Below are 26053 nucleotides of genomic sequence, written 5' to 3' on the forward strand. Positions count from 1 at the left end.
CGCTCTGCTGCTTAAACATGGAAGGATTCAAAACAAAGTCAGGATTATCTTCAGTAACAGGGGCGCATTTTCCAGAGAGAGATTTCTAGAGATGTATTTCAGGTGGCAGTAGAATAGGATAGAATAAAATGTACTTCATTTATCCCAAATCTGGGAAATTCCGAGGGTTTTATTAACAGCAACACTTAAGAAAATACATATAAAAGCTTTATGTCAAGTAAGTTTGTAAAAAGGACAGACCTGTATCAAATATAGATATGAATGTATATACAACAAAATAATGTGCAAAATAGACTGTTAGGTGCTGAATTACAGTGGGATCAGGACACTAAAAACAAAATTGACTTTTGGATTTAACTCTATGGACTGGCGGGGGGTTAGTGTCTTGCTCACAAGCACTTTGGCAGGCAGACCGGAGGAGCTGAGGTTGAACCGCAAACCCCTCAATTGGAGCGACCCAACAAGCCAATGCTTTTCAACAGCTTTGCCATCCTAAAATGCTCTGGCACCACTGAATGGACAGGTATCAGTTTAGGATGAGGAAACAGCCACAGAGAAGAAGTTTTTTTTTTTTAAACTCGCATCAATGAACAGCCCGAGGGGCTCCTGAGAGCGAGAGGAGGCCGGCGGAGCAAGGACTTCAGTGGAGAGTTCCAGATTTCCCAGTTGCACCAAATCTGTAACATAACATTAATAAACTCAGCCAAGCCAAGCGCAGCAGTGTTGGGTAAGCAACTCCTTAAACGGCGCAGTAGAAATTCTCTTCCCCCTGTTTCCTGCAAGAAAATATGGAGGGTCTACACTTATGTGGTGTATCAAGTCCTTGGACTCGGCGGCCACTATCACTCGCCAACTTAGGTAGTGCATCGTGTGACATCTTGGAGCTAATAAACAAATATCCATCAGCCTTCACATAACCTCGGTACACTGGGACCCTAAACATGCTCCGGTGACGCCGATGTTTGCGATTTCATTCAATAATTGCAATTTGTTCGGGAGGTAAAGACAAGCACCCGCTGCAAACATGGTTCTTCGGGGGTCAACGTGAGAAATGATCCAGTCATGAGGGGCGTGTGTGTGTGTGTGTGTGTGTGTGTGTGTGTGTGTGTGTGTGTGTGTTTGTTCACGCTTATGTACACGCTTGTATTTATGAGCTTGTATTAATGTTGCAGTGATGTGCGCATGTCTATTATTGCTTGGGCTATTTTCACATGAAGCACAGCCGCGGTAATAGGACACACACACACACACACACACACACACACACACACACACGCATAGTTGTTATGCCAGCCTTCTGAACGTGTTTCCTCTTATTACTGGCATGATATGATGGTATCTTTGCCTCTCTTGTGTTTTTCTCACTTCTCATGAAAACGCCTCACACTTCACGTCCGAGGCTCCACATCCACACTGCTTCGAAGCGTCCCGTGTCGCCTGACTCCGTGGCCGTGGGTCTGTGCGGCTGGGGGGTCACGGAGATGTCCGTAATGTCACGGTTGTCCAAGAACCGAGGCGTGTTCAGTGCGCACGGCAGCTGCAGTGCGTGAGATGCCTCCGCCGGCCGAAGACGCACGGAGAGGCTCGTCGGGAGATCGCGATAAAAAACGGATTTGGAAGCAACTTGTTGACGTTTTTTTTCCCCCCTCATTTTCCAGAAAGGGTCGCACCGGCGCCGGGGACACCCCTCCTCCGCCCCTTCCACCCCCGTCTCTTCCCCGGGGGTCCAAACGTCGCGGCGCGCCACGCACTGCCGCTCCGCACCGCACATGGCGCTCCGACGGGACAGTTTATTTATATATTTATTTATTTCCTCACACTTTTACGACATCCTGGCTCTGGAAATGTGACGGGAAATAAACTGCCGTCAAGTCCTCCGCAGCGACGTTGTGTGTTTCAATTTTTTCTTAACTTTGTCCACCGGTTTTGGACCCGCGCACTGCGCCTCTAAACGCCCGCACCGGGAGCAGGAACCGCGGCTGTGACGCCGGAAGCCCGTCGGCGCCTGCGGGCTGCGGCGCGATTGGGGGTTTCCGGACGTTCAGTGACGGATCTGCCTCTGACACGCACAGGAGCACGGCGGGCGCGGGTGAGTACCGGCGTGTATTTCCAATAACTTCTCCTCCGTACCTTTGCGTTTTTGTTGCCATTACGCACGGCTCCGAGGGCGCAGGCTGGTATTCCAAGACAACCCCGCGATAACGCCACACGCACGACACGCAACGTGAACGGATAAGGTCACTTGTGATGATCGCCGTGCGAGTCTGTTTTAATGGCACGTTGGAAGATGAAGGTGGCACTAAGTGGGTTGTGATAAAGGTCACCGCCACCGGGCAGGAGAAAACCGGGACGTCAGATGGTTTTTAAGAGTGTTTAGAAGTGGGAGACAACTAACGCATGAAGCCATGGTGTGCAGGGTGTGTACGACTGGAGAGAAACATAATTCAATACATATGTGTGTGCGTGTGTCAGTGTGCGTGTGCTTACACATGCACAAACAATATGCTCCATACATTTTCCATGTAATCCTTTCTGTGATAAGGATCAGCTCTGCAGATGAGGGAGTGTTTGCCTGTTAAAGGGCATTGATGGCTTCATAGTGTGCTCCAGATTACTTCATCAACTGAAGCTTGATACCTGTTTTGGAAAGTGGGTTGTGCAATTCTACAACGCCTGGCCTGGGAGGGAAACGTTACATTTAGATTAGGAGAAACAGGGAAGCTCGTCGGAGCGTCGCTGTTTATGGCTGAAAACTTTTATGTGGTTAATCAAATCAATGTGTTTTCTTTTCCCCGCGGCTGGATGAGCTCGCGGCGGGCCCTCTCCGACTTGACTTGGAGTATTTGAGTTGAATACTATCAGAAGATAGATCTCTAGCCATGAGTTGCCGGTGCTGAGCGGCGCAAGCTCCACCGCAGCTCGACGATTCACCTTTGTCCATTTCTCGGCAAAGGCGAAAAAAAAACAAAGATAAATGAAAGACAGACAGACCTGTCTTCGATGCTCTCAAGCTTTTCAGAGCCCCCTTTGCTGGCAGAGTGATGCGTTTTTTGCTTCAAGGAGCTCACTGATGTGAGAGATACATCATAGCACTCTGATGAAAAGTATTTCCGAGCACACAATGTCCCGCGGTCTCGATGGGGAGACCTGGGTGGAGATTCTCACACACTCGGTCTCTGCCTCCGAGCTGCACGAGACCGAACCGCATCGTCGGACGTGGCATTCCTGTGTACTGTATAAGATGCAATTGAGTGAAATTATAAATCTGATTCAAAATTGTGATTTTCTTTTTTTTTTTGATAACTAGCCTCATCTTCACACAAGAGAGGATCACAAAGATGATTCATTGTATCTCATTAGGCAAAGTATGAAACTCAGGGTTAATAATTAATGTGGGAACAGGCAATTAATGTCTGATGCTTTCAAGGGAGCATCGTGTGCATCTGGGACCCAGTTCTTCTGGTCGGCTCAAGAAGACCTCCTGCGAAACATGCTCCACGGTGTCACTGTAAATCACATATCGCTTTGCCAACAGCATGTCAACATGCCCCTCATTGCGTGTTTCCCGGGGTAGTGGCGACGCCTGACAGGTGTTTTATGTGGCTGATATGGACCTGAGCTGACAAGAGCAAGATGTATTTTGTTGAGTTTCGGTGGTATCCCACAACTTAAACATTCCCCAGTGCTTTCTGTAAACATTTATCTTCTAAAAAAATGCATTTTTATGGCATTCTAATGAGGTAAAATAACATGTTGTCAGTCATTTCTCACTCACAAATGATACTTCTGGCCTTGTGGACTTACAACCTTTTTCAGTCCTCGCAGAAGGTGCTCCAGAATGGTGGCGGAACGGGTGGTGCAGGATCGTCTCAGAGATCACCATTCATCCATAAAACACTAAACACACATATACTGTGTATATATATATATATATATATATATATATATATATATAAATGTACGGTATAATTGTATGTTACATGTATGCATACAGCCATCATTATTTTCATAACTCTTGTATATTTTTAGTATATGCTGTATAGTCTGTATATTAACACATGTATTGTACATGCATGTATATTTGTCATATCTCCATCTTGATCTGAAAATGCCTGTTTAGGGAGCAGATACATGTCAGCGCTAGCTAGCTAGATATCCTTTACTCAAAGACAGATGATTAGATAGTGTAGTAAAATGTCCCTATGCATCATATCTTGGACCCAAAAAGCGGTTTGTCAACATGTCGTGGCAGAAATCCTAGCAAGCAGAGAAATTGTTCGAATTATACTGAGATAGAGTAAACACGCCGGAGAGGTTGGTAGATGAAATTACAAATGTACTGGAAGAAAAAGGAACTGGGATAAAACAAACATCAAAATCACTTCCTTGGAGCCTCAGCAGTATTCGAAAAACCTGCACGTTATGCATATTGTTAACGTATCATAAATCCATCGCCACTCACTACTGATAGACAGCCACAGGGATGATGATACAGGATGCAGGTAGGAACTCGTTGTTCAGTAGGAGTCACAGCAACAAATGTATGTTTGTGTAAGAGGGGGGTGCTCAAAACAGATGCCATGAGGTTTGCAGATCATGCCTGTGTAGCCGGTGTTATATTTACATGCACCGCAGCTGTGTTGTTCTGCTCCGTGCAAACAAGTGTGATCATGGCGAGGCAGTCTGCGGGATGGTGCTGGCATGAACTGGCTGAGCCACAAAAAAAACTGGGTAATGAAACCAGAACAATTTGAGGCCGACAAAGCTAATTAGGATTAGAGGAATTCTTAGTTGTTTGTCATATCAATATTTTATTGAAGATATTTTCCCCCCTTAAATAGGTGCGATAAGAAGTCAGTTTGTGAACTTTTACTTTTTAGTTTTTTTTTGTGTCAACTTTGCTATATCCCCTAGATGAGAACAAAGTTGAGGAAACCTAAAGAAAAGTTTTTTTTTTTGTTTTTTTTTTCTCAATGTATTAGTAGAAAACCTGGAATGTCCTTTTATTATGACTTATTCTATTGGTCGGCCCTTTGCCAGAGACTTTGTTATGGCATTGGGTTAATAAACTGGGATATTATTGTGTGCATCCTGGCTTTTACTGGTGGCTTCACAGCAGAGGGGGTTGCCGTGCTGATGATGCAAAACACAAATGCCTATTTCTGAAACACTGTCATTGAGCAAGTGATGCCCTGGTACACGACCGGGTCAACGTCCAGGTATATGAGCAGGATCCTAATGCAGACATTCACTCGCTCCTCACTCTGTCATTCACATGCCTGTACAATTTAGGGTCCCCCAGATAAACTCCTCCTTGCACAAATGCATATGCTGATTGTTTTCTACATTGAGAAGATCCCGGCTTGTAACGCTTTGCCTCTCTCTTCCAATCCTACTGTCACTCCGCCCGCCGCCGCTGAGTTTCCTCTTTACACTGGAATTAAAGCAATCCAGAAAATTGAGACTGTATCGCAGATAATCCCATTGGATTTACTGTCAGGATTACACACAGGGGATTGGACTCAGTGTGAGAAATCACTTCTTCTCTCACAAAATAACAAGCCTCCGCCTGTTCCTCTCTACCTTCCGTCTTCTACATAAATATGTGCAGAGTACGAGTCAACCCCATTGCACTGTGGGAAATGTTAATCATGTTTTTATTCATGTTGATTTTAACCTAAGTGAGCTTAAAGCGCTCCTCTGTCTTTGTTTTTATCAGCTGTCGGCTGCACTCATCCATACGCCATTCTTTTGTTTCTTTACGGTCTGCTTCACATTTTTCTTTCATTACTTTTTTTTTATTTCTTTCCCTTCATTTATCTCGTGGTTTCAAAATTTTCATTGTCACAACCCTCCATCTTTCACTTATCTCCATTCCGGCTTCCGATATAATTAGGGCCAAAACCTGAGATTGGGCCCTCCAGATGAAAATCATAATTGTATTATGAATTGATGTTACTTTAAATGAAAATGACATGGAGGGTCATCTTCGCACCGGCACTCCTCCTCCTCCGACGGTACCTTCTCCCCCAAAGCCATTAGAAGTCAATATTTCAATGTTAGCAGATATCTGTTTGCACTGCTGTTGGTGGTGAGCCGTCCTATAAAATGGCAAATGGTTTCCGCTGATGGAGCGATTTCACACGTCGCGGTTTCAAAGCACTTTACAGTGGATAGCTAGTGGTGTTCTACTTCAGTATGCAGACAGGGGGAGCCGGGAATCGAACCACCAACCGTCCGCTCTCCCAACTGAGAGGCAGCTGCTCCATCTCGGTCATTTCTTCCCCCTCATGCTTTCCGTGATAAATGCCAGAGTGATGAAACCCAACATATAAACTGATGAATACATAAATAGGACCAAAGTGGCTGTTTGGTGTTCTGTCAATGTGAGAAATATGGCTAATTGGTCAGACGTATTTCCTACTTATTTAATTAAAGCCCTCAGTTTCCAGTGCACTTGGCTGCATAGAATTGCACGCTGCTTTAAATGGATGCAACTGAAATTCCTTAACCGCTTCCGCCGGAGACTGTTGCACGGCTGTACCTCGGCTGTAAGACCGTGAATGACCCCCTGGAAACATTAATAAACTTCCTTTACCACCTTCGACCCGCTTTCGAGACTCACTCGCGGTCGCGGGAGCAGCTGCTCGCCGGCAGTGCCTTTGTTTGCAGAGGAGGCGGGCTTCGCCTCATGGAGCTTGTTGAAAGTTGACTCCTCTTGGAGGGAGACAGAGGGAAGGTGCAGCGCGCCAGCAGGGTTAGTCCATAGCCGCAGGTCAGGACTGCAGCTCACTCCTCATAAAACAATCTCCCGAGCTCCCGGTGATCACGGAGGACTGCGGGCGAACGGCGCAGATCTACAGGGATTTTCTGATGGTTGATATTTATAATTAGTTTTATTGTTGGAGCAGAAAATCTCCAGAAACTCCAATCAGCTCTGAAAAGAGCTTTATCTTACCGCAGGTGACCTGGAAACCAAAAGCGCTGTGAACACGTGAATATGTAGCAGAAATAAAGGGCTCTAATAACATAATGTGGAACAATTTGCCGACCTGATTTCGAAGAGCAGCCGTCAATGGGGAAATAGTCAAAGATGATCGTCGATCAAAAGTAATATGGCCCCGTGTAATGAAGTTCTGTGTCAAGACCAAATGATTTGATCTCTGCAAGTTTAATGCTGTGGAAACATTAGAATGCCAGTAGATTAATTCACTGACAACAACAATTGTGAATAATGAAATATGCCTCGCCTTGTCTTCTGCTCCCAATACAATCAAGTGTGGTCATCCTCGTTGTCGCAAAATATTCTTTCATTTTGGCTCGGACTGTGTACGGGGTCTTGAGTCACTGGTGTCTGACTCCAAGTCTTTAATTGTTGTTTTGAGTTGAGTTTAAGAACTCAGTCCATGTCCTGTGACTTGTTTTAGGTGTTGTTACTGAAGCCACATTTCTGTTCAATAAAGCATTCGATACCTACTGCAGCTGAAACATGAAATAATATAACAGCTTTTGATCCTCTATTCAGCCCAAAGCAATGACCACGCTATTATTATATGTGTATTACTGTACAAAACCAGTAGTGATAGTCTGTTCTACAATATCAGACTCATATCAATGATAGTTATAATAATAATAACGGCTGCAAAGTGGTGCATTGGTCACACAGCGAGAAGGTCCCTGGTTGGATTCTCACTGGGGCATCTTTCTGTGTGTAGTTTCCATCTTCTCTCCATGTCTGCGTGGGGCTCCACTGAGTTCCTCAAAACAGGTTCACTGGAGATCCTACATTTCCTAGACATGTGAATGTTGCTATATTTGGCCCCTGTGACAGTATCCTGACCGGTCCTGAAACCCCACCTCCTCGCCCAGTGGCAGCTGGGCAAGGAGGTGGGCCACCAGACAGAAGAGGACCACCAGACAATTGGGATTTTGTTTCTCGGCATCCTCACCGTCTTTGTTTTTTAATGCAAAAAGAGCAAAGTACAAGTGTACGCATTGGATAACCGCTGTCCGCCTCCATGTTTGTTCCTATTTCAATGTGTTTACACTTGATACTTGATACCTCGAGTATCAGCACTCTGAGATCATTTACAATAACCCGATATTTTTCATATGAAGTTTGCCTTTGATAATGGCCATCAGAGAGACCATATATCTGTAACTAAATGGCAAATGTAATGTACTGATTCTTTCACCATTAAGAAATACCGGAAGGTCCAAAAATCTGCAATTAGTAAGTGTTTATGTAATGTTTTCAGCTCTGCAGTCCAAAGGCTTTGTATAGGACAATATCCAGAACCATTTCTATTTTTAATTGCTTGGTAGCAAACAGGACTCAGGTTCTCCAGGTGACGTGGTCCTCATCCAAGCCTGGACCCGTTAGAGAAATCTGAATGAAAATCTGAGAAAAAAAAACATGCAGGATGTGTGATCCCGGGGTCCGTTTGTCGGGTTGCTATCAAATCTTTTATTAATCTGCGTTAACACGGGAGGTTTTATCGCTGCCCCAAGCACATCCATCAGTCCTTTTGTTGTTTTGTACGCATTCCAGTATCGCACATGTGATGTGTGTTTTCATTTCCTAGGTTTCATTTGAACGTCCACCGAAGGGAGTGGGCTGCGGCGGCAGTGCTTTTCCACAGCATCAAACAAACCAAACAAAACATCTGAATCTTCATTCTTTGGGGCAAAGTGCTTCGTTGGCAAAGGGACCGTATAGCATGGGGGTCTGCTTTCTTTCCACGGGGTTCATCCAGGTCCCGTTGATACAACTGGCCCGAAATTAAAAGATAAACACTCTCTGATGTTGTTCACCCCGAGAATTTTCCAGCGTTCATTTACTTACAGAGTCGGTGGTGTGTTTGACGGCTTAAGCCACGCATCCACGTTGTCGACCCTTTTCCAGGACAGACGGTTTATCTCGAGGTTTATTTGTTTTCGCGCCTGTTATGTCGTGCAGGATTATAATTTTCTGGAGGAAGCGCCTAAATATTTACCCTTTCTGATTTGATAGATCCTCATTTGTCCCCCCACCTCTCCGCAGCCTTGCCCGTACCGTGCATTTGCACACAGCAGGCTTTGACAGATAATCTCTGCATCATCCTGGGCCCGCTCTCTAAATGAAGGGCCTCTCAGGTGTCCTAGATCTGCACTGGACTTGCTCTACTTTCTCGGGGTCAGGTACATATGGTAGGGAGGGTATTACTGTAGAGTGCTATAAAACATTTGTGGTGGAACGTGTCTCTGCAGTGGGAGGCTTTCATGCTGTTAAAGATTATTTTTAGCCAAGAATGAAAGGATGTCAGAACTTTCGGCGTGCTAATAGTGTTGACGATGTTGGTGTTAACGCTCTGCGGGACAATTCGGTGGCTCTCATTAGTAGAAAAAACAAGAGGTAAGAGTTTAAATGCGCTGTTTGTCAACAATCTGTTCCTTCTGCTAGCGGCTTACAGTAAGCAGATATTATCCTTTTCAGCCCCGTAATGAGTCCTGGTTTGTGCTCAGCGGTTCGCAGACACGACCGCACGTCTTCACACCGCCTCTGTCAAATCAGTCACTGTAAAGTCAACACAACCTGCGAAGCCCCAGCTTTCTTGTTTGCACTTGCACGTGTGTGTGTGTGTGTGTGTGTGTGTGTGTGTGTGTGTGTAGGTGGACGGTTGGCGGGTGGTGTGGGTGGTTATGATCGTGGATCCTCATACATGCGCAAGCCCACACAGCCTCGAGAAAAAAAAAAAACACCCACTCTCCGTTTTCCCGGGCACCTGCAAACAGCAGGGACGCGATAAACCCTCCGGCCTTTCAGAAACATCGTCATATCATTAGCTTTTACCTGAAAGCCGGTTTGTCACTTTGCAAGCCCGCATGAGCCTGGAATTAATACACCGCTTCTATTATTCTGCAGTGCCAAACAGACACCGTCGGATCAGATTAAACCACCGTGTTTGTCCTGAAATCAAACTGTTCTGTTCAAAGTTAGTCTGTGTGTGTCATATCATGAAAACAAAACTGGAAAAAGAATATAGCAACTTGTTTAACTTGAAGGCTGCAGAAGTCGGGAGCAAGCTAGAACTTTCCCCGAAAAATGACCTCCACACTAGCTTCAGGTGATCGTATCGCACAGCGTAAAATGGAACAATTCCATTATCAGATGTGTGATTTCCCAGATGCTTTGATAGACATTACGTTTGTATTATCATTATTAAAGTGATGACATTTTTGCCGTCTTCCCTGGCTGCTCCCATTGTCCACCTTCAGGGGTTCAATTAACCCCCTCACTTCGTTGTGAGGCGTCCAAGCCTTTGTAATTACCAAACCACTTTTATCGACACCTCCGCACATATAGTACATCCTTGCTCACCTACCGGTCAGAGCAGGGTTGAGTAAACACCAGACGTGCGCTGACAGTGGAGGCAAAGAGGGCTCTACCTCCCATGAGCTAAATCAATCAGCGCATCTCCAGTGGGGCCATGAGGAGGCTGCCGGCCTGCCGGGTTCAGAGGTTATTGCTTTTTTTCACAGAACAGAACAACTGCTTGCTCCAAAATGCTGTGCGGGCTTCGTCCCGAGCCTGAAAAGAAAGAATGGGATTTGTCCTGATTTGGATACGATGTAAGATGGCGGAGCTGGCCGCTGCGCTTACGGCTGAGGGTTCCGGTGTTGATCAATGTCAGAGACACATTATAACAGATTTGGCGTGTGATATTAGGTGGTGTGTCTCCGTCTTCGTTTGACATCAACCGATGGCCTCACTGCCCTACCTCGCATTTTCCACTTTAAACCCAGAGAGGAGATAATATATTTTACATAAACAGCATGTAAACCAATTTCACCAAGGCCTGTATTTTGACTACAAATCTTCTCCTGTCATCCCTTCATAATGAACCTCATTATCTCATTGTGCTGTAAGCCAGACCCCTGAGATAAGCCTTGCCCTTGACTTGTTTGATGTGTAAACAGATAAAACATTCGGTCATTGATCAAACAAGCTACTGTAAGTGCAGGTGGAAAATTACATGTATCATGGTGCAGCAGCTTGAAGAGAGGCAATTGAAAAAAACATAATGAGTTTGTGTTTGCTACAACCTGAAGTTCTTCACCACATGTTCCATTTAAAACACTCATTTGCCTCACAAAATATATCAATTCTCAATTGCAATAGTGGCTAATAGGCTCTAATATATCCATACTAGTACTCGAGCTCAGGGTTTTACTGCTGCAGCCATACATTAAATACGCTGTAGAAGTAAAATACTTATTGACTTCTCAAGATAGTGACCTTGTCACAGGATCCCTGGAAACACGGCAGTAGCAATAGACACACACACACGAGCGACAAACACAGCTGTCACACACGAGTGCGCCGTACTCAGTTGAGGAAATACAACGTCAATAAAAAAACAACAGTAATGGTAATCCAAACCATGTCAGCTGCTACACCTTTGACGACGCTCGCCGTTTTCCTTTGCTCGCACAACATTGGCTCAAAGTAATGAGCTCGTAACAATGACGGTCTGTATATTCAAAAGCATTTTTCGAATTCAATTCTAACACGCCATGAAACTGTCAGTCGTAGTTCTTGATATATCTACACAGGTAGATCATGGGGACAAAAAAAGGATTACTGACTTAACACTGAGATCCTGCAATCACAATGTGAAGTACAGAATTCTCCAGTGTAATGTCAGGTTTAGGGAAAAGGTTAAGTGGCATCTTATTCAAGCTTAGCTGGCTGGCTATTTTATACATTTGGGGAGGTCAATAGATGCGGTGATATTTTTCTTTTATATTGACTGCAGCCCCTGATAAATTTCCACCCAGATTATTAACTTTGTTTGGAACCAACAGCGGCGTCACTGCTGTTGGTTGTATGCACATTTTAAATAATGGAAGAGGAGAGATTGAGGCTCAGTAAATTGTATTAAAGCTAACAATAAACCAATAAGAGCGGCGGCTGGTGTGTCAGGAAATTGCGGGCATCATAAATTAACAGTTAATGCGGTGACTGGCTTGTAATTGGCAATAACGGAGGGATCCTCCGCTCTCAGCCATGGAGGAAAGATGGAGGAAGAGTGGCATATTTTCGGCTACCACTTTGTTCCGAAGTGCAAGGATTAATCTTGTCAGCTGAGCAGGTTCACTGGGATCTAGTTACTTTGAGCCTCGATGGACCCTTGTTACATGAAGTGTATGTAAATTGGGCAGTGGAGCCGCGGAATTAATGGCGAGGGTTGAGGAGTGAGACATCCGTTCATTATGCTGTGTGAGATCTAGGTGTATCTCCAAGTCTCACTTTTGAATACACTCCATCATTAAGGCTGCTGTTCCAGTCTGTCAAAGGTGACGGGTATCAATAAATCATAGACGCTCACAGAATGAAGTGCTTACGAGCCAGAGTAATGTCGTCCCAACATCCGTGCTGAACCAAACGGGTTATAAATCATGACCCGTATTTCTGTGGGAAGGGGTGACTCCTACCTTAGAAAAAACAAACAAACAAACAAACAAACAAAAACAAGAGTTTCCTCACCCGATGAGTCAATTTTAATGGAAAAGTGGAAACTAACCGAACAATACTGCACCTTTCAGCAGCATGATGGGGGTGCACTGTGTGCTTGGCTGTTGTCAACAGACTCAGATTTTCCATCTTAGCCTTTGTGAGATGTTTCTAAAATGTGAACCCTTTCCATTCAGTTCTGACCAGATATGTTTAGTCTGACAATGTGACTCTCTGCAAGCTGCACGTGTGTTGCATTGTGCGCATTCCTGTGCATGTCTTTGAAAGGAGGGCTGTAGTTTTGTAGCCATCAGCATAGAACAAGATGATGCAACGCAGAGCACTAAGTCCCCGGCTGTCATCTTGTAAACACATGGCAAATCGATATAAGTCGCAAACATACAACAATTCAGAACTGACATTTGTATTCTTGGGCAGCACAGTGCTGCAATGGTCAGCGCTTCCGTCACGCAGCAAGAAGGTCCCTGGTTAGAATCCTGACCTTTCTGTGTGGAGTCTTCATGTTCTCCCCATGTTCTCCTTCAGGTTTTCCAGTTTCCTTCCCCTTGGACAAAAACATGTTGGAAGGTCGTTGGAGACCATCAATTATCTCGACATGTATGTGCTGTGTGGATGACAGAGTGAATGGTTCTATGCCCCGATAAAACCTGTCTACAGAGGTTTCTTAGTTATCCAAGTCATGCTTAACTCTTTTTGAAAAATGCTTTCAGATAACTGATCTTGAATTTCTTCCCTCGAAGATATTTCACCTCTCATATGAGAGGCTTCTTCCGTTTAAATTCTTCAAATCCATTTGCCGCGAAAAGATTTTGACAAGAGCTCCTTTTTATAACGTGAATGCTTGGACTGATGTCTCTAAATGTGGACCTGTGATCCAATTGTCCAGGGAGTCCCAGCCCTCTCGCCCAATCATGGCTTGGATGGCCTCTAGTCCTCTCAGGACCCTGAATTAATGTGTTATTAAAAACATGTGTTGTCCACACACGTGCATGCATGCATTCCAATAGTGTATTGCCCAATAACTGTAGTGTATCCGTGTGTTTCATTTTTGTTTTAATTAGTAATCAAATTTGTCAAGAATTGCCATTAAACTGCCATCAGTAGATCATCCCTGACACACAGCCCAGAAGCGTTAAGGCTCTTTGCTCATCTTCGCATGTCTTTCCCTGTCTGCCCGTCATTTCTGGTCATGTGACATCTTAACAGCCAATCAATGCAGCCGCACCCTCATCACAACAAGGATGTTCAACTGGCTCATGGCATTTGTTGCGCTTGTTGTCAACCTCTGGTGCTCACAGAAATCCACCCAAGTCCTGTAGTTTTATTTGTATAGCAATATATCCTTTTTTTTAAAAACAAAAAAAAGAAATGTGTCCAGATATGTCACACTGTCTTATTCGCATTTTGTGTGTTTTTTTTTTTTAATTGCATATTCATGCCTCTCTGCTCTCTTGGTTATGACCCATGCATGCAAATTGTCCTCCAAATATGATAATTCTAAGCCTCTGGTATCATCTTTTAAATTTTCCCCATCTGGTGCCACTAGACAAACAGATAATGACACATCCTCCCCAGCATGTTGGAAGAGTAGTGTTGCAGCAGCTGCTCAGCTGACTGTTCGAATAAGTTTCATCTTCATAGTTGAGGAAAGTGTGCCTGACCCAAACGCAAGGACACTTAGGAGGTAGGGCGTCTTAAGGGTTTTTTTGACGAGGAAGGTAAATGGAGAGCTGTGCAGGGACAGGGTAGACTCCTGGGGAATGTCACGAGGGTCTCAGGAACTGAGAGCTGCCGAGGAGAGGTGTCAGGGGTCACAAGAACTGGTGAGAAAGTGCAAGAAGTGCTGATACCTGGATGGGCAGAAAACTTTGAAGAGTAGGCCCAGTGGACAAGACGAGAGTGGACTGAGGTGGGGATGTATATTTTGCCGGGTGGTCAAAAGCCAGGGTCTGGTTCCATCTGTAGTGCCTGGTTAATGACCTACCCAGTGTCCCAGGAAAGACCCTCAATAGTGCAGTTAGGGGGCAGGATGGGAGCCGAGGTCTGGTAAGTGTCGTTTGCAGAGAACTGGCAGGCAAGGGCGTCTGGCTTAGTGTTCTGGGCATCTGGATGATAAGAAGTCGAGAGGTTGAATTGGGAAAAAAAGACCAACGCGAGTTGAGACATTTGGCTGATTGTAGGTAAGACAGGTTCTTATAACTGGTCCAGACCAGCATGGGGTGTTCAGTGCTCTCCAACCAATGTTGCCACACCTCCAAAGCAAGTTTGATTGCTAGGAGTTCCTGATCCCCCACATCATGATTCCTTTCGGCAGGGGATAACGTGCGGGAGAAAAAGGCCCAAGGGTGAAGTACCAAGAGAAGGTGGTCTTGGTGAGAGCAGTCAGCGGGGAAGCAGTCTGGCTGTATTCCCTTATGAAACTGCAGTGAAGTTTGTGATTCCTAGGAACCTCTGGAGCTGTTTGCGGATCTGTGGGACTGGCCACTCCAGGACTGCTTTCATCTTCTCCGGATCTGTGCGAAGCTGTCCACCCTCTAGGATGTGGCTGATAAAAGACAGATGGCTTGTGGAACTTGACACAGAGACGATTCTCTAACAGTCACTGCAAGACCATTCGGTCTGAGAGGGACTTTGAAAAGATAAGAGTGTCATCCAGATAGACAAACACGAAGATTTTCAGAAAGTCACATGGAGTACATCTTTAATCAGGGCTTGAAACACAGCTGGGGCAATGTAAAGGGGGAAGGGCATGACCATTTATTCGAAGTGCCCAGTGGGGGTCTTTAAGGCAGTCTTTCATTCGTCCCTCTGACGGATCCGAAAGAGATGGTATGCGTTGCGAAGGTCGTGCGTAGAGAAAATGGTTGCACCCTGAGCGGGTTCGAAGGTTGCCGACAGGAGGGGTTCAGTCCTCTAGTCAATACACAGTCGTCCTTCTTACGGATAAAGAAAAAACCTGCCCCCGGGGGAGATAACGAGTGGCAGATAATACCAGCAGCAAGTGATTCGTGGATGTATCTCTGTGTGTCTTCTCTTTCCCGACAGGAAATATTAAAAAGTTGACTGGAAGTTAGCGGTGCCCCAGGGAGAAGATTTATAGTGCAATCGTAGGGGTGGTGAGGAGAGAGAGAGAGAGAGCCTTGCGTTTGCTAAAGACTTGCCAGAGCTTATGATATTCTTTGGGAACAAGGGACAAGTCAACTGGGTCAGCCTCGTAGGGTTTGGCGGGAGACAGACTTGGCAGGATGGAACTCTGCAGGCAGCAGGATAGGCAGTTAGAGGATCATTGTTTGACTCTGTGCTTAGACCAGTTAAGGTGTGGGTTGTGGTGTTGTAGCCAACTGAAGCCAAAGAAGATGGGTAAGTGCGATGTGGGGAAGACGTAGAAGAATACTTGCTCACGGGGGTTTCCAGAAATTAACTCTAAGTGCTTGGTCTTGTGAGTGATCCATGGTAAGGCTCTCCCATATAGAGCAGAATCATTCAATTGTGTGGACAGAGGTATGGTTTTGATGTTGGCCTGCAGGACCAGAGAGTGATGTATAAGATTCTGCTCGCAACCTGAGTCAATGAATGCAGTGAGGCGGTGAGTGTTGCCGTTAAAAACAAGAGTAGCAGGGAGCATGAGCCGAGAAGAGGTACCTGTTCAAAGGTGGCCCTCCAACCTCCCGGCATCTTCGGGTAGACCCTCTTCTTGGCCGAACAAGACAGGAGGCTACAAAAAGATAATCTGCAGTAGAGGCATTGGTTGGAACGTATTCCTATAGGGGATAGGCCTGTCCGACCGATCTGCAGTGGTTCTGGATCTGGGGTAGTGGATGTGTGCCTTGGATGGGGGAAAGAGTTGACAGAGGATGGGTGGTTAGTGCTACGCATGCCCTGTCGTCTGCCTTTTCTTGCTTTTTTTTTTTTCCAAGATGGCACTGGAAGACAGCCACCTGCCGCAGCAGCTCCTATTATCTTTAACTCTACTCCTTATTTTCTTGAGCTATTTATTTACCTGTCAACTCTTCTTTCGCGGGTGGGACTATATACCATTTCTCCAGTGCACTGTGTTTTTTTGCCACAGTCTTCCCCTGCCAATACTGAGGAAAATGATAAAATACACCTGTGAGGAACTTCTCCAAATGAGAAAAAGAGCCAGACTCCCCGCAGTGGCCATCCCAGAGGAGTTACGGCAGAGAACCCGCCAGGAGAGGAAAGCCGGTGAGAAGGTGAGGGAGTGGATCGAGAGAGACAGGAGATCCAAGCCCTTCCTGTCCTTGGCAATCATGGGGAACATGAGGTTGCTTGCCAACAAGTACAACGAACTTGCAGCCCTCATCGACGGCCAGCATGTCTTCAGGGAATGTAGCATACTGTGCTTCACAGAGACCTAACTAAGGGTGAACATACCGGACAGCACCACTTACCTGCCCGGATTCACGCTGATATGTGCAGACCGTTGGAGGCTGAGCGGCAAGAAGAGAAGAAGGCTCGCTGTTTATGTTAACAAGAAATTGTGTAAACCCGGTCAAATCACTGTGAAGGTCTCTGTGTGCACCCCAATGTGGAGCTCATGGTGGTAGCACTTCACCCCTACTACCTCCCGGGTTTTCACACTCTAGCCTGGTGCTTGTCTACGTACCTCCGTCTGCAGCCAGCGCCTGTGACGTCATCCACTCTGTGATCACAGACCTGCTGATGTGCCAAACAAGCACTCATCCTGATCTGCTGGGACTTCAACCATGTCCCCCTCACCCCCGTTCCCTCCACTTTCACTCAATACGTTGACTGTGCAATTAGAGGGAATAAAGCGCTGTACCTCCTGTATGCCAACTTGAGGGATGCATACAACTCTTCCATTCTTCCCTTTCTTGGAAACTCAGACATAACCTGGTACTCCTGGACACGGCAGCCAGGCAGCCAGCACCAGGTGAAGATCTGGTCCAAAGCCACCGAGGAGGCATTGAAGGGGGGCTTCAATGTTACCGACTGAAGCCTTTTTGAAAAGGACATCGAGGGCCTCTCCTGTTGCAAAACAGACCACATCAAATTATGTGAGGACAACATAGTCCCTTCAGAAAAGGTCTGTTGTTTCAATGAGAACGAGCCATAGATCAACAAGGACATCAAAGGCCTTCTTAAGAGGAAGAAGAGAGCCTTCATGGCTAAGGACCACCAGACCCTCAGGGCTGTCCAGATGGAGCTGAGGAGGAAACTGAAGGAGGAAAAACTCAACTATAAGGAAAGTTGAGTCCAAGATGGAGAAGAGTAAAACAAGAAAGGTTAGGAGGGAGGATGAGGAAAATGACAGGCTGTGGGAAAACCACGTCGGGAGCCAAAGGTGGCCCTGATTTCGCTGTGGAGCTTAACGTTTTCTTCAATAGATTTGACACCCCAGTGAGCTCTGGGCTCCCATCCCCCTCCTCCTCACACCTCTGATGTATGCTCTGCTCCCCCCATCAACACCTTACCTCCCCCACCCCCCTCCTCCTGCCCACCAGCAGCAGGTTCCAAGGTCAGCCCCCACCATCCGCCTCATCATTTCCTCAAACCTGGACACAAACACAACCACAGACAACCCCCCTCCACCACACCATCCGATCCCACTGAGCACAGACATGGTCACCATCAGCTTCCACGGACAGCCCCCTACTACATCCATGGGGACATCAACAAAACACACAACTGCTACCCCCCCCCCCCCCCCCCATCAGCAGTTCCCTCGGTCAGTATCCTCCCAACCCCCCGTCCCCTGATCCGCATTGAATACTAATACAGACATTCCCCTGCAACCTCTCCCCAACCATGGCCTCACCCTCACCTCCAGTCAGGTGCAGAGGGAGTTCTCCAGGTCGAGGCAGAGCAAAGCCAGTTGGCCGGACAACTTCTGCCCCAGGGTCCTCAAGGTGTGTGCTGGAAGCACTGTGAGAGTCACCTTCTTTGACTTCTCCAGTGTCTTCAAGAGCGTCCAACCCAACCTCCCCAATGATAAGCTGCTGAGTACGCAACTTCACCCTGACATCACTGCCTGGATCCTGGACCACCTCACAGGACAGCCGCAGTATGTCAGGGTGGATGGCTGTGTTTCCGAGGCAGTGGAGTGCAGCACAGGAGTGCCCCAAGGTACTGTGCTGTCTTAACCTACGACTTCCGGTACAACTCTGGTTCCTGCAACATCCAGAAGTTCTTGATGACTCTTCCATCAGTGGATGCATCAACGATGACAATGAGGAAGAGTGAGGAGATCTGATCGTGAGTTTTGTTGAGTAGAGTAACCAGAACCACTCAACATCTCCTAGACCAAGGAGGTGGTTGTGGACTTACAGAAGAACCAAAGAAGACAGGTACCGATCACCATCCAGGGTGAAGAGGTGGAGATAGTGGACTCGTACAAGTCGGTCGTGTGGCGTCTGTAGTGGGCTCCTCAAGACCTTCTACCAGTATATAGTACCCAGCGCACTCTCCTTCAGTATAGTGTACTGGTTAGGCAGTGCCAGGACAAGGTCAATAAGGTCAATAGGCTCAACAAGATCATGGCAAAATCCTCCTCGACGGTGGGACTGAGCTTGGACCTTCTTCAATTGGTGGCAGTGGGGAGGGTGAAGGGCAAACTGGGAGCTATCCTGGACAATCCTTCCCATCCCTGTACCACGAGCTGCGGCTGATGGGCAGCTCCTTCAGCCAACGGTTCATCCCACCCTGGTGCAGAACTGAACGCTTCAGACACTCCTTTGTGCCCACGGCCATCAGACTGTACAACAGCAGTCCGGACGGCACACAACTCTGACCGTCCTGAAGTGCATCTATACTACTTCCACAATCTCACTATCTTACCCCATTCACTACCTCACCCATTCACATGTCATGCCCTAACTCTGCTGTCTTTCTTATCCTTGTTGGTCCCAGCCTGAACACATCCTGTCTATTTTTGTTTATTTATTTCATTCTGGTCATTACTATTGTCACTCTGTTTATATTGTCATTAAGTTCTGGTTGTATGTTTTTCACCCTTACTTTTCCTTTATGTTGTCCAGTATTATCCCTGATGTTGTTGCTGCTGTGTATTTATTTGTGGATGTCTTGCTATCTTCTGTCTCTCTATTAATTTTTAAACATTATAACTGTTACACTGCTGTGACGAAGGAATTTACCCTATGGGGATCGATGAAGTTTATCTTTTCAAGGGGGATAAACTAGCAAGGAAGAAACAACAATCTGTCACCAAAGGACTGGCAGCAGGATCCCCTCATCCTCCGCTTGACGAGGCCAACACACCTAGTTGGAATCATTTACCTGGTCAATCAGGCTAACTGGTGCTGGGGGCCGCACCTACAGCCCAAGCCACAGATCCCAACACATCTTCCATGTAGCCAAGGTTTTTTTTTTCATCTTTTGACCATAAAGTAAACACAAAAGTCTATTTTCATTTAGTTGAACTATCAGTGTGATGTGATGACCAACCCTTCATCTTTGCAGCTCTGTCTTAGTTACAGGTACTGTACCGGGAAATGATTCGTCATGCAAAGGCATGAACTCCTATGTTTTTAGCTAAAATAGAATTTTAAAATTTCAGCATATTTTGGAAAAAAACAGTTGCAATAAGTTTGACTTTTTCTGCCATTTTTCACAGGTAAATATTAGGGGACATTTCTCAAGGCCCTGCAGGAAGACGTTGTAGATCCTTCTCCTTGTACGACGATGTAAGACAACAGAACGTAACACAATCATGAAATAAATCAGTCTCCTACTGCCACAGATAAGGTTTAGCAAAACCAGATTAGGATGTGAGAGTTTGGGATTCACTTATATATGAGTCATAATCAGATTGCAGGACAACCTTCTATTTCAGCGCGGCTGGTCGGCAGCGGTAGCTCGTGGCCCTGCTTTCTCTGCCTGGTTGTTCTTTTTGCCTTTTTGGTCCCTACAGTGTCTGATCCAATGAAAGGCGTGAATGCAAATCAAAAACACGGTGATAATTCTAAACTCCGAGTATGTCTTTGAGTCTAAAATAAAGCATTATAGAATCTGAGCAGTTTTGTAAACAATACTTTCTGGTTATAAATAGTCACTTGCGGTTTGTAGTTCAAAGCATGAAGTTGTATTTTGGGTTAATTTGAACGATAGCACCCTCACATGACATGTCTCTTATTGGTTATTAGTTGCTCTGACAAAAAAAAACAAGCGTAAGTGAATCGACAAGCCACTTTTTTTTCTTGGTACACAGTGAGCACAGGATTTTGGAGAGTGGTTCAAAACGGTAGGCGGCACGTTGGCACAGTGGTTAGTGCTTTGGCCTAACGGTTCGATTCTGACAAGGGACCTTTCCGTGTGGAGTTTCCATGTTCTCTGCGTGTCTTCTGGGTTTCCTCTGGTTTCTCCAGTTTCCTCCCACAGTCCAAAAACATGCAGCATGTTAATTGGAAAAATTGGTGAAAATTGCCCCAAATGAGGGTGAATGTTTGTCTATCTGTGTATGTGGCCCTGTGATTGGCTGGCGACCAGTCCAGGGTGTACCCCGCCTCTGGCACGATGCCAGCTAGAATAGCCTCCAGCATCCCCACGACCCTGAGTAGGATGAGCGGCAGACGATGGATGGATAGTTGGATGGGTGGATGGATGGTTGAAAATGGCATCACTGAGAGCAAACATTTTGTGTTCTTGTGTCTAGAAATGCTCAGTTGACAGGGCTGTTTCCATCTCAAAATCACATGCCAATAACTTGTACAGCCAAAAGAACGATTGTAGTCAAGCTTCCAAAAAAAACCCACTGAAAGTGGCTGAAGGAGTTGATATGTTGAATTATATTAAACACTTACAACATTCCCAAAGAATATGCAAAGGAAGCATTCCCCATTTCACAAAAAATGAGTCCCTCAGCTTTACCTGGTCCACTCGCTCCAATCTGCACCTGTCTTGTTGATGTATGACAATTGAAAGTCATCCAATGACAATTAACTGGAAAAGCCTCATCCATATTAATTACATACCGTCTACCGTGTGTGCAAACCTCAGCCACTTGGGCTTCTTGGAAATGAAGACTTGAGATTTGACAGGAGTCAAGTACATGACAAAGCGTTTCGTTAAACGGAGCGATTAGCCCTTGATGAATCCTAATAAAAAGGTGGAGCGGTGCATCAGGGAACACTCCTGGCAGTGATTAACATCCAATTTAAATCCTCGTCCCGCCGGATGATAATTCTACATCTCTGCTTTTCAGCTGATGTGTCTTTCAGCATTGGCATCATGTTCCCTAATAATATTCTATTGCTCTCTCGCGAGTCCCGGGAACAGAAACCCACAGCAAGTAGAGCTTCATTGAATTATCTATCTGTCTGGCTGGGGCCAGAGTCGCTGTGTTTGCAGTCAGGGGGCAGTTTATCCAGAAATGAGATAATATTAACTGGATCTGAAAAATACAACTCTTTTCCTTTGGGCTGCTCTCTTCAGGGGCCGCAGCCAATCACCTGCCTCTATCTAACCCTCTCCTCTCACACCAACTCTCTTCTTGTCCTCTTTCCCTCCATCCATAAACCTCCTCTCTGGCCTTCCTTTGGGCCTCCTTCCTGGTAGCTCCAACCTCAGCATCCTTCTCCCCAGATCTTCATCCTCCATCCTCTGTCCATGTCCAATCCATCTTTATCTCCGGAACATCTCACATGTGCTGTAACTCTGACGGACTCATCCCTGATCCTCTCCGTCCTCCTCACTCTTGAAGAGAACCTACACATCTTCATCTCAGCAGCCTCTGCCTCCTATCTTCTACTCAGTGTCTCTAAATCAGACAACATTGCTTCTCTCACTTCTGTCTTCCCCACCTTTCCTTTCCGGCTGATACTCTTCTATCACACCTGACACTTTTCTCCACCCGCCCCAACCTGCTCGGCTCCTCACCTTCTCTCTCCTCTCTCCGTCGCAGCTTGCTATCTGCTGTTGTTCCGGACTTGGTAATGAGTGTCTTACAAAACCAGAATTTCAGGAGGAGGGCGTGGAAAAGTTCACTGAGGCCTTGATTATCCATGGGAGCCACAGCAGTACTGCAACAGTGAGCCACAGAAGCACAGAAAAAAGGAACTTTTTAATGGTTATGAAAACATCTGGTCTTGTGTCTTGAATGATGTGTAGCCTCAGCATTAGGACATATCATGAAGAGTAGTACAACCTAATTGCTCTTCTGATAAATATGCACGTCCTCTATGTGCATGACACAGAGACAACGCCACTTAGCACCGAGAATCTCTGATTTGTTGCTGCTCAGACTAACCGCAGCGCCGACACCATTGAAAACCAACGCGTCCACCATCGCAGCTAACAAGCGGGTTGAAAGCAACAGATTCTCCGCAGTCACATCCCGTGTTCCGATCAGCTGCCACCCCTTCGCCGGCACTGCCCGCCGCCGTCCCTTTTCTAACAGCTTTGAGCTCACAGACGCACAAACACCATTTGTGTACCGTATCCTGAAATGAATGGTGTATCTCTCCTTCTGTCTTTGTCCTCGTCTATGGATGATGTTTGCAGCAATGTTTGCTCGGATGTTGCTTGCGACGCCAGGTCACAAACAACTGTCAATACTTCCTGCCCGATATTTAGGAAAATGTTCTTTATAATGTGCAGTTGCACACTGAATTAAAAACAACAGAAATCAATGCTATAACGATTACAAGATTTTCGATATCTGATGCTTTATTGGCCAGGAAAGCGACATCTTTTAATTTATGCCAAACAAACGGTGACGGGTGGTTAGGAAGTATTAAATATTTATATTTAATCCCTGCTAAGATAAACTGCATCAGCTGTCACATGTATTTTAAAGCTAAAATAGTTGTCATATGTAACATTTAGCAACTACGCTGTAGATGTTGAACCAATACTTCATTTGCTATTGACTAATTTCCTTGTTTTTTTTTTCTCTCCTAGTCATCTGATCTGCAGAGAGGCGTCATGACGGTCCTGCTCTCCCCAGTTGACTCGAGCGACATACACGGACACGACAAGTCAGTGTTGATCTGAGAGGCGGAGTTGCTAGGAGGGAAACAAAGAACAGCAGAGCGTTCAAGAAAGGATCATGAGGTTAAGCCAAAAACTACGAAAGAAAAAAATTGATGGCTATTGACATTTTCTCGAAGCACGTTATCAGGGTCTTTTCGGTGGATCATGCGACTTTAGCGGACCGGCTTGCCAGTATCGCCAACGCCACAAGTTTCACCCTCAGTTTGGAAGTCCAGACTGAAGCGCACACAGACCTGCCTATCTGTCGTCATCATCATCATCTTCCCACATGCAGCTCTGTTCTGAGCTTTATTGAAAAGGAGGGGCCCATTAAAACATTTGATAGGAGGGTTTGGTCTGAAGGTGTTGTTGCCGGCTCGCTGCCGGTTGGAGATGAGATAAGGAAAGAGGGAAGAGGAAAACAAAGTGCCTGTGTGTTCTGAGCTGAATATGAATTAGAATTCCTCTCTCCTCAAGCTATACCGGTGAAGTGAATCGGCATAAGGAAAATACGATTTGCAAATTGGATTTGATGAGTTACTGGAATTAGATGTTTTTATAAATGCTTTAATCAGCACGCATCATGGAATTTAAGCAGAACATTTTTCAAACGGCTAAAAAGGGTGGCTGAAGTACCATCTTTTGGTTTTTGTGCATGCAAAGCCAACAGTGCCAATGCCACAGGGCACGCCATGCCACGCGTGAACCGATGAGCGTGCCGTTTCACAGGACCCTGACGACACAGGTCCGAAACCTTGTTTCCAGAGTGGCTTGAAAGAAGCTGAAGCAAGATGGAACTGAACAATAATTCCCTGGACTACTTCACCGGCAACGTCACTGAGATTCCTGGCACCACTACAACTTCGCTCTGGAGTGACGCCACCCTGCTGGGCTTCCAGATCTCGCTGTCTTCTATCCTGGCGGTCGTCACCCTGGCAACTGTTTTGTCGAATGCCTTTGTAATTGCCACCATCTTTCTGACCAGGAAGCTTCACACCCCTGCCAACTTCCTAATAGGCTCACTGGCCGTCACAGACCTATTGGTATCTATTCTAGTCATGCCAATTAGCATAGTGTACACTGTGAGCAAGACTTGGTCACTAGGTCAGATTGTCTGCGACATCTGGCTGTCATCCGACATCACTTTCTGCACGGCCTCCATTTTGCACCTGTGTGTGATTGCGTTGGACCGCTACTGGGCCATCACGGACGCCCTGGAGTACTCAAAGCGCCGCACCATGCGGCGAGCGGGTGTCATGGTCGGGGTGGTGTGGGTGATCTCCATATCGATTTCCATGCCACCCCTGTTCTGGCGACAGGCCAAAGCCCACGAGGAGCTAACAGAGTGCATGGTAAATACCGATCAGATTTCTTATACTCTCTACTCCACCTTTGGCGCCTTTTACGTCCCCACAGTGCTTCTCATCATCCTCTACGGACGGATCTATGTCGCCGCTCGCTCCCGCATCTTTAAGATGCCGTCGTCGTCCGGGAAACGTTTCACCACGGCGCAGCTCATCCAAACCTCTGCAGGCTCGTCTCTCTGTTCTCTTAATTCTGCCTCCAACCAGGAAGCACACCTACACTCTGGAGCTGGCAATGCGGGAGGCGGAGGAGGAGGGGGAGGTTCACCCCTGTTCATGAATAGTGTGAAAGTGAAGCTGGCAGACAGCGTGCTGGAGAGGAAACGTCTGTGCGCAGCCCGGGAAAGGAAAGCAACCAAGACATTGGGTATCATCCTCGGTGCATTTATAATCTGCTGGCTTCCCTTCTTTGTCGGCACGCTCGTCATGGTCATATGTAAAGAGTGCTGGTTTGATCCGGTGCTTTTTGATATCTTCACCTGGCTAGGATATCTGAACTCCCTCATCAACCCTGTCATATACACCGCCTTCAACGATGAGTTCAAGCAGGCTTTCCAGAAGTTAATCAAATTTAGACGGTTCTCCTGAAATCCTCGCGGCGCGTCCAAACTCACCCTCCTCATGGCAAGTGAAAAATAAGAAGAAAAATGTGTTGATGTTCACTTACATGTTTGATCTTGTGAACACACGCTAATTGTAGTAGGTTATAGAAAGTCTTTTCTTTTTTTTTTTTTTTTAACCGGACAGCTCATCAGCCGTTTTCAATATCCACCATAAGGACTCACAAATGCATGCTGAGAAAAAAGTCATTAGCTTAAGGATTATAGGTCATAGCATAAAAAATACCCACCAAGATACAGGAATTGAAGTCCACGCTGTGTAAGATGTACTTCGGTATTACTTCATGTACAAAATCAAATATTTAATACAAATGAAAAAACAGCTGGTGTGATTGTAAATAAGGAGCTGACTCAGAGCAACTGGATGTATTCCAAAGGAAATGAAAAGCCATGACATGTATTATGTCTGTCTCTGTGTCCTAATGTATGGTACTGCTCCCATGTCTCTGTGGTACAGTAAAGTACTTAGACAGCAAACTCAGAATTGTCTATATCGGTCATACTTAAAATTGGTTTCTGTGTGTGTGTGTGTGTGTGTGTGTGTGTGTGTGTGTGTGTGTGTGTGTGTGTGTGTGGCATTG

General features: G+C 46.0%; 1 protein-coding gene across 2 annotated transcripts; it reads left to right on the plus strand.

Annotated features, from left to right (window-relative positions):
* The first annotated feature begins 1339 nt into the window (after window positions 1-1339).
* Window positions 1340-26001, plus strand: htr1d (5-hydroxytryptamine (serotonin) receptor 1D, G protein-coupled). Of its 2 annotated transcripts, none has more exons than XM_086156945.1 (2): window positions 1340-2089; window positions 23417-26001. In XM_086156945.1, the coding sequence occupies exon 2, from the start codon at window positions 24280-24282 to the stop codon at window positions 25438-25440; it is 1161 nt and encodes a 386-aa protein (XP_086013071.1). In that variant the 5' UTR covers window positions 1340-2089; window positions 23417-24279; the 3' UTR covers window positions 25441-26001. The 2 variants fall into 2 exon arrangements, with proteins under 2 accessions (XP_086013071.1, XP_086013156.1); XM_086157030.1 differs by lacking the exon at window positions 1340-2089 and adding an exon at window positions 19965-20202.
* The last annotated feature ends 52 nt before the right edge of the window (window positions 26002-26053 follow it).

Source organism: Fistularia commersonii, chromosome 1, assembly GCF_037954325.1.
Source record: "Fistularia commersonii isolate RoL2024-O1a breed Wild chromosome 1, RoL_Fcom_v1.0, whole genome shotgun sequence".
In the NCBI taxonomy this organism is placed as follows: Eukaryota; Metazoa; Chordata; class Actinopteri; order Syngnathiformes; family Fistulariidae; genus Fistularia; species Fistularia commersonii.

Bases quoted from the DNA above. Each gene is read 5' to 3' on its own strand.
- htr1d (XM_086156945.1), top strand. From the start codon at position 24,280: ATGGAACTGAACAATAATTCCCTGGACTACTTCACCGGCAACGTCACT.